This window comes from Phragmites australis, chromosome 19 (genome assembly GCF_958298935.1).
Source record: "Phragmites australis chromosome 19, lpPhrAust1.1, whole genome shotgun sequence".
Lineage (NCBI taxonomy): Eukaryota > Viridiplantae > Streptophyta > Magnoliopsida > Poales > Poaceae > Phragmites > Phragmites australis.
In genome coordinates this window covers 1,158,414-1,167,712 of record NC_084939.1, presented here as the reverse complement: position 1 = coordinate 1,167,712, position 9,299 = coordinate 1,158,414, and the positions used below count along the sequence as shown (strand labels likewise).

At 42.1% G+C, this 9,299-nt stretch overlaps 1 protein-coding gene across 1 annotated transcript; it reads right to left on the bottom strand.

Annotated features, from left to right (window-relative positions):
- Positions 1-1,729: 1,729 nt before the first annotated feature.
- On the bottom strand, positions 1,730-6,954 carry LOC133900594 (palmitoyl-acyl carrier protein thioesterase, chloroplastic-like). The gene is made up of 7 exons (XM_062341786.1): positions 6,816-6,954; positions 4,871-5,427; positions 4,603-4,736; positions 3,077-3,190; positions 2,799-2,985; positions 2,653-2,721; positions 1,730-2,450 (listed from the first exon to the last, which is right to left on the bottom strand). The coding sequence occupies exons 2-7, from the start codon at positions 5,366-5,368 to the stop codon at positions 2,196-2,198; spliced, it is 1,257 nt and encodes a 418-aa protein (XP_062197770.1). The 5' UTR covers positions 5,369-5,427; positions 6,816-6,954; the 3' UTR covers positions 1,730-2,195.
- Positions 6,955-9,299: the final 2,345 nt, after the last annotated feature.

Here is a 9,299-nt window from a genome sequence, read left to right as displayed (position 1 = left end):
CTGGGTTTGTTTGGAAAGGAATGTTGTAGCATTTTTTTAAGATTTAATTCAAATTTGTACTACGTCATAGGGAGTTCAATCCTTGCCCTGCCTTTCCAAATAGGTCCTTAGGCCTTAAAAGTAAGAGCCACCATCAATTGAGAATGTCAAAATCTTTGCAATCTTTGATTAAACCTAGTTTATTCCATTGTTGTTTGGATTAAATAAGAATACAATACAACACGTGCTTTGCAACAGATTTACAAGTCACAAAAATGGGAGAGGATTCCTAATGATGTGGGTTTATGGAAGATCCTAGACATCAAAAGGGAGCTTTCTAGAAGTTTATAGGGAGATTTACAATCTAATTAAATTCAATAAAAAAATTCGGACCATTGCATTGTCATGCTATGCATTCAACTCTTAGAAAAAGGACAATGCGAAATAAACAATTCAAACTTGGTAGTAGTTTCGAATGACGAACTAAACCATGCATCCCAATTTTCTGAGGTTTCTTTGGATTAACTATGTGTTCTCATAGTCTACCAAGGCGAAGTAAACACTTTCAATTTGGCAGCATGCAGAGAATTGATGAAAATTGATCAGCAGTTTCGAAATACCGACTAAACCATGCATCCAATTTTGTGAGGTTTCTTTGAAGTATCCATGTTTTCTGAACATCTACCAATGCGAAGTAAACACTTCAAGTGTGGCAGCGGGCAAAGAGTCGGTGTCAATTGATCAGCTGTTCCGAATGACTAAAACTGAATCATGCATCTTAATCTTGTGAATCGAGAGAATCAAAATATTTGCTTCACTGATCAGAGCACTTAAATAATCTTGTTCGTTTGCCTTCTTTCATGAAGAAAACGCGTAGGTGAAGCTTGACAATTAGTTTCGTGGGATATTGGAGATAAACAAACAACAGCGATGGCAATAGATCACCAGAACTCCATCCGCCGAATGGCAGAAAAATTCTGGGCACAAACAGAGGGTTTCAGACCAATAGAGGCCGCCAGTAGTTGTAGTTGAACAAGAAGCCTCTCTGTAATTATTCTGCATCTTCATCTCTCTATCAAGAATGTACAGCAGTTGGCACAGAGTGCTTGTTCTATGCGGTACCTGAAATCTTCCTGAGAACTATATATATTACCGAGAGGTAGGTGCTAGGTCAGGCTCTCTAACATGGTTGCTTTGTTTGCAACATATATACGTTTCTTCTGTTTGCAGCATATGTATGCTTCTTGGCTTGTAATATGTTAATATACCTCGCCCCAGCGTGTTCTCTGTAGTACCACCAGTGATTCCACCACCGCCAAACACCGTCGGAGGCTGGCCGGAGTGTCGACAAGCTAGCGTCGGTGATCACAATGCCAACGATGTAGCAGACCTAGGCCCCGTTTGGATGGACGAAACGTTTCTAATTCTGGTCAGATTCTCCTGAATCCCTACCAGACGCTAAAAAACAAGAAACGTTTCACCCTGAAACACCTGAAACGTTTCTCATTTTAACGCTACGAGAAAGAATCACATAAAAAAGCATTTCTCACCGATTCTAATTCATAGTTATTTCCATGAAGAATCTAGATCTGAAACGGCTGGTAGCAAAATAGTTTCAACAAGTGATTCTGATTTAACAGAGAAATGTTTTCAGAAAAAATCTGAATCTGAAATGTTTTTACGTGAATCTGGATCCCTACCAAATACACCCCTAATGTAGTACTGACGTTCAGAGAGTTGACGCAGCATAGCAGACTCCAAACCTCAACTTAATAACAACATAAGAGCTGTTGTATGTACACTCTTCCAGCTACAGTCGAACACTTGAACCTTACATGAGAAACAAAGGAGAAAATGCAGCCTGAAAACTGGAAGGCCCCAACCAGGAAGTTCTTTTGTTGAGTGGTTGGATAAATAAGATGGTTGAAACAACTTCTTCCACATAAACAACCTGTGTCTAGCAGCAAAAAAGAAGAGGAAAGGAGGTAAAAAAAATCAACAAAAGAATCAAGAAGATATATTTTTAGCAAATACAGTAGAGCAGCACCGCACCGCACCGCCACCCCATATTCCTTCCCTACCCCCTTCCACTACAAAAACTACAACTCGTTTTCACACGAGAAACAATCTGACGAGTTAACCCCTTCTGATCTTGCTTCAGGATGGATCAAGGTGGTCGCCAACTTTCCGTTTCCCATGGCTTTTCATGGGAGTGTTCACATGCTCTCAGATCCAGAGCGCGCTCCTCCCTTTGGTCGCCACTCCGTGTGTGCTTTCACGATGTCAGCTCCAGACTCCAACTGAAGCAGATGGTCGCACTGGATGGCGGCGGCCTCTTGCTTGGCATCGGTGGTGCAATCACCCGCAACCATGGTGAGTGACTGCAGCACGCTGTCGCGGCCACATTCCTTCCTGTAATCCAGGGTCATGCTTGCAAGTTCATGCTTCTCCAGTATTGAAATTGGAGTGCTCTGGCAAGAAAAGAATGATAAGAAACACAGGAATCTGTCCAGGGACGACACTACTAATAATGCCTATTACAGGCAACCAGGCCGGATGCTCTAGAAAATGAAAATGAAGTCATGACACACTGTCTACTTAAAAACCACACAACCAGGATAAAGATAATTCCCTTTTGTCTAAACAATGAATAAAAGGGAGAAGAGAAATCACCTCAAGAATCCACCCAATATACTTGACATTGTTCACATGCTGGTTGACATCAAGGTCACTCCACCTAGGCTGTTGCAGACAACGTATTTCCATGAGAAATCTTGTAACATGAGAAGAGACATATGTAGACACGCAAGAGAACATACAGTAAGCCCCTTTCTAATGAATTGCTTGGTAGCATCACCATCAATTTTGTTCCCTGGCTTAGTTAACTTTTCACTCTGCTCGTCTGTTATCACTGAATGGCCATTGTAATATGGGCCTATTTCAGCTCTAACTTCATCTGGCATCTTTGAAAGTCTTCTAGTTTTCTTATTCATCATCACCCAAACACTGCAAACAAGGATCAAAAGGGAACAAAAATGGACTACATGTTGAATGCCCATATCAGAGAAATTATACATGAAATAGATGGAATTAAAACCTTGTTGCTTTCAAGATTGTTCGGCCAGAGTTGTAGTCACGTATATGCCAATCTCGGCGCTTGCCATTTTTTCCAGAAGCAGCAACCCATGTGTCAACTTGAACCATATCTCCCCTAATACATAGCAGATTGGAAAGGTAGTTTCATTTTTCCATTGAAATATGAAAATAGTCTCATTCAAATATATGAACAGATAAAAAACTTGCAATTTGAATTGCATCTCCATTTTCCATATCAGCAGACTTAATTGGGCCTCTGGACACTTATGGAATCATTTACTCCAATACCAATAACAGGAAACTTTCTAATCCCCATAGGTGTCATGCCCTGTGCGATGTCTCTTAGTTCAAAAATATATGGAAGCAAAGAACGAGCACCATATAATCGCGCAGTTTTAGGCAACAAATATGGAATGATCATTGAAGTTGCTGTTGGAATTAACTTGCTGTTCGTTCTTTCGTAAGTGATGATTTATGTCCTATTCTTTCATAAGCAATATTCTACGTTTTCAAAACAAATAGGCTTTTATTATTATGCTTAAATATAATCAGCAATTATGAGGTGTTGCATTCCTGCAAGAGTGTTTATGGAGAGGAGTATCACCAGATCCTTATTTATAGCATCACTCCTTCAAAGAAATTGTAACCATGAGCCAAGCATGCACATAACACTTAATTTCCATTTTATTCCCAGAAGCATAAGTTAACACTAGAATACTACATCCTTAACTTGTAGCTCTGCTCCTTTTAGCCACCACTGAAGCAAGAGATCAAGTATGATGACAGAAGTCACAACGTTGACAAACTCAACCCCTGAGGCATTGAAACTTTTGCTGCTGCAAATAGATAATAAACCTACCTAAGTGGTTAATTTTATTTTCAAATGCAAAGAGATCGCTTACTTATATTTCATTCAGTTTATCTCCAGGAAAGCATGTGCACGGCCCTCTTAAAGTAGTAATATTCCATATAGAAGGTAAGGTTAGTTTGGTAATGAAATCTGTCTTTGATATAGCAAAGGCGGAGCTGATGGTACTTCCTTTATTGGTCCAATGAAAGTGAAAAGAAACAGCATTTCCTTATGCGAAGCCCGCGAAAAATGACTTCCGTGGTTAAATTTTCATTCCATATTTAGCAGCAGCTTTTTACCATCTAAACAACAAATATGACTTCATCAACCACCTAATGTATGAGATCAAGACAAACCAATACATACAACACTATCGTATGCCAAGTAGGACCATGAAATATGGATCTGGTTTATCCGAATATTACTACTATCATAATAACACACTTCCTGAAACAAGCAACACTAAATGTGGCAAGGACACAAATAACTTTAAAGTGCTATGCAAACAAGACAGTCTGAAAAACAAAATAAATATAGAATAAAAATGAAAATGGGAAAAGAGGTGCCTTGCCAAGTACATGGAAAGAGATGCTATGATCATTAATGGAATTGAAGGCGAAGAAAAAGAGGTTCTTCGCACAGAGAAATAATAACTGTTATGAATCGCAGAAAAGTACCATGATGGATACTGCTCAACAATAAGCTGGATTTTGCTAACAACCCATATCAAGTTCCGTTTGCTCATCTCTGGCGTTGCCCCAAAACCATCTCCAAGAAGACCAGCAGTCTTCACATGGTTAAGAGCCGTTTCCTGAATGAAAAAAAAAAAATCAAATTACTGCCAGCTACAAAGAAACAAAGCTCAATGTTCAATCTGTAGACTATAAAGAAAGGAGAAATGGAGAAAACTAGGAACTGAACAGTGTAGTCATGTCACTTACTCACCTGTAAATGATTCATTAATGTCTCTATAGAAGCTGTACGATCAGCACCAATTTCATAGGACCGAATCAAAAAATTCTGCCTAAAAACCAGTCCATCCTGGACGATCCTACCAAAGCCAAATGTGTCAACAAGCATGTCAGGCTTCTTTGGCTTCCAGTCAAGGAGTGTCCACTGCTTCTCTGCGGCAAGGAAGATGGTCGTGATAGCTGCAAGAAGCATGCTCCAATCTGGCAGCTGGTTATAGAAAGTCTTTGTAGAACTACGAGGCACTGTCTCCTCCATGTCCAAGCTTGCAGTCTTGAGGTTAACCTTGGTGCCATTAACCTTGGGAAGGGCTTGAGCCTGTGCCTTTACTTGCATTTTCCCAGGAGGTGGATTAGGCTTTGCAGCAATGCCACGCACACTCAAATTGTCCGGTAATTCACCAGTAGTATTCTTTGAGGGTGGAGAAGACCCTGGCCCTGGGAAGAATGCAGAGGCGGCAAGGGATCCAGCCATGATTGAACCACACTTGAGGGTCCAAATTTGCTCTACAATCACACACTAGAGGTGTCAACCTGAAGAAATAATCAACAAAAGGGGCACTTTGTAAGAGGGTATGTCTGCATTCATGATCGGTTTCTTTTGCTGTTGTCTTGGATCAGAAACCAAAAACAAGTAGAATGTATTACAGGTTAGAGAGATCCCAGACGGAAAATAAGCACAGTGCGACTCAAATTTTCCAGCTTGTTACAGAAAGAAGTAAATGAACCCAAAAAACTCCCATACTTGAGTTTTAAATCAAAGCTAACAAACAGCTTTCTTGAAACTCAAATAAAAAACTTGCTCAATTCTGAAATCACTTGAGCTTCATTTGAACCTGCTTGGCAGAATGTACACTGCTCAAAATAACTAAGCATTTGCAACCTGGCACAGAACCAAATTATTTTGGGTGAACAAATGCATCCAAGTTCAGAATCCCTGAAAGCGAACCAAAGCAACCACACGTCCAACGTCCATAGAATCATGGTGCATAAAAGATTGGCCTAGACGGCACCGGCCGTCGGCCCCACTTTTGATGCAATCGGTCTGCCTAGGTTCACCCCCACCTGGACGGTCAAAATCATGCCTAGGCAGGGGGTGGTGAGGCAGGCTGGTGCGTCTGACCATCCGCCTGGGCACCACCGCAGCCGACTACCCACTAAGGCTGCTGTCTCTCTTTTTTTTGGTTTTTTAAGGGGGGCATAAATACAGTATGCCGCAACTCTCAACTCTCAACGTGTCAACCATAGTAAATTACTTATCCCATTGACCATTGCTCATTACTCATAAGTAATTGCTGCATGCATACATACCTAATTTACTGTTTGAATATTCCAAATTTCATGTATTTTGCTTGCCGTTACATGAAATTCAGGAACAAAGCAGCCAAACATGCAATACCAACACTTCCTGGCGCCTGGAAGCGGTTCCAGAGCATTCGTGTGCTAGGCGCTACGCGGAGCACACCGCCCGAGTAGCCGCGTATCAATTTTTCAAATACCGCCATAGAATTAAGCAAGATAAGCTGATCAAAATGCACCCAATTTTCAGAGGAACAGAAGAACATTGCAAGTTTGCAACAATGAATCGCCCAAATATTCGAGCTTTTCTGTTTCCCCAACATTGGTATTCCACTCTTGCCCATCACCATTCCACCCAAGACCTCAACGCTCTGGTTGGGCGGAACCAAAGCCTACTATATTGGAGCAAAAATCCCCCAAAATCCAAGCTTTCCCGCCACACGAACGCCATGGAGGGAGGCACATGCAAGCTACAAACTAAGCACCGATTCGACACCCGTCTCCGCGCCGGAATCATCACTATCGCCAGATCTAGCAGGGAACCAAGAATGCAGCTAACCAATCCATCGCAAACTCCCAAATCGTTAGGAGGGCTCGCCGCCACCAGATCGCCGAGAACTCACCCTACGTGCGTTCCACGGAACGAGCCCGCCCGAATCGAGGCGAGGTCCCCCAGACGCTGCTCTCCCTCCTGCCTCCTCCTCCTTGCCGCTCTCGAGGGGGTAGATACTAGATAGAGAGAGGAGTGTCCCCTTCCCCTATTCTTTTTTTTTTTTTTTGCCAATTTGCCAAAATAAAAAACCCTAGCGTGCCAATACGCTATTGAATGATAGGTGGGGTCTGATCCCACATGTCATTGACACAGCAATGACCCCCACTAAACGAGACTTGCGGCCCAAACCATCTCGGAGGCCCAGATCAGCCCAGCCCAGCCCAGACCAGCCCACACGAATTGTGATCGCAATCGCAATCGCGACGTGAGGAGGCCTCGGCCCACACGGAAACTGACGATCAGGCCCAGCCCCTCTCCATTCCCCAAATCTCCCGCCACTAGATTTTTTTAAAAAAAATTGTCTAAAAAAACTAGATTTTTTTTAGATAAGAGATCTCCCGCCGCTCGATGATGCATGCATGATTGCTAAGCTCTTTCGGATGAACATCTACCTCAAAATCATCGAAGTTTTGTGACAGGTGAGATCAGATATGCCGCGCGCCTCCACTTAGAGCACTTATAAATTACCCTGCATCCTACTACGGTACACCTCTTGGTTGTTGTGAATTGCACCATTGCAGATCTATGAAGAAAACAAGGTTGTACAATCAGTTGCACAAATCAAACTAATGAAAACTGAATAAACTCTAACTAAACTACGAATTAAACCATATGATACTCAACTTGGTGCACGGAAGGGATTCGGGCCTCGCCGAGATCTCGCTTCTCCAACGCTGATGGTGAGTGACGACGCAGAACACTCCTCACTTCTCAATGAAGTGGAACACTTGGATATGACGAGTAAAGAAGAAGAACACTCCTCGTTGCTTTATATCGAGGGGTTGTGTGTGGAAAGCCAAAAAAATCTTAAAAAATGAGCGGTCAAATTTAAAAATATTAAAGGGTCTTTAAATACAGACGAATGACTACAAAATCCGTCCGTGTGTACCAAATAGACACAGTCGATTGATTACAAAATCCATCTGTGACAATATCCCAGATGGATGTTTGTAAAAGCAGTGTGTGTCGGTATGATAGAAACAGACGAGTTTATAAAACACATGTCTATGTGTTCCTCCCCCCAATTGTCATTTTGCTCCCTGGTTGCTTTCTGGACATTCCATAATCTCAATATGATATAAACATAGAGTTTACGTAGATGGAAAGTATAAACTGAAAATAGTACATATGCTAAATATATTACATAAACCTAGTGTACCGATATTACACAGTTCAAAAGAGGTTATAATATGATATTACACCGTACACTACACTACACTATCGGGATTCGACCGGAGAGGGATCAATGTTGAACATACCTTTGTCGAAGGAGAGCCAAGGATTCGGAGAGTAGCGACCGGAGACAATCGGTTTGCGCAAGTGAGGGAGACAAGCGGTTTGCGCAAGTGAGGGAGACAAGCGGTTTGCGCAGGTGAGGGAGATGAGGGTTTGTGTGTCCCTTGAACTTCCCGTCGCTTTATGGGACGTGAAGGGACCAAGGTAAAGACTATAGACGGATTTAGAAGACACTGTCTGTGACAACACCACAATTACAGACGGATCTTAGAAGACATCATATGTGACAACATCACAAACGAGAAGCATTGGGAAATTGCATTGCTCGCGTCTTTATGGGATGCGAAGGGACCAAGGTAAAGACTACAGACGGATTTAGAAGACACCATTTGTGGCAACATCACAGCCACAGATGAATCTTAGAAGACATCGTCTATGACAACATCACAGGCAGGTTTTCCTCAACACCGTCTGTGTTGTGTGCCCAAACACACAGACGGTTGTAGAAACTACCCGTTTGTAATATTGTCACATACGGTTTTGGATTTCTAAAAATTGTCTGTGAGTTCTAGCACATCGAGATGGGAGGTCATGTTACAGACATGTCTCCTTAGCAACTATCTCTGTGTATTTTATCAGTGACAAGTGGTAGTAAATTGTCTGTGATACTCCGTCTGCTATTGATGTTTATGTGGTAGTGAGGTTTTAACTTGCCCGTGCGTCCAAACTAGTAGGAAGAGGGCATGAGGGGGGATTAGAGCAAATGACACAACAATTTGGCCAGTATACAAGGGGTTAAGTGGCGCAACATGATTATACAAAGTTTTCTGAAGCCATTGCATTCGTTTGAGGCAAACTTCACCCGTCGATGAAGATTACTAGTTCATGTGTTCTGCATGCATGGCAATGCTAGGAGTAAATGATTGATTGATACCTCAGCTCTTTTAGATAGATGACTGATTACAACTACACAAATCATCCCATTTTTGTGAGGCGAGATCGAAGCGTCAGATACATCTCTCGCTCCTCCCAGAGGGGCACTAAATACCATGCTTGCATCATCTCATTTCTTGCATCTCTCTCTCTCAAGTGAAGCGAA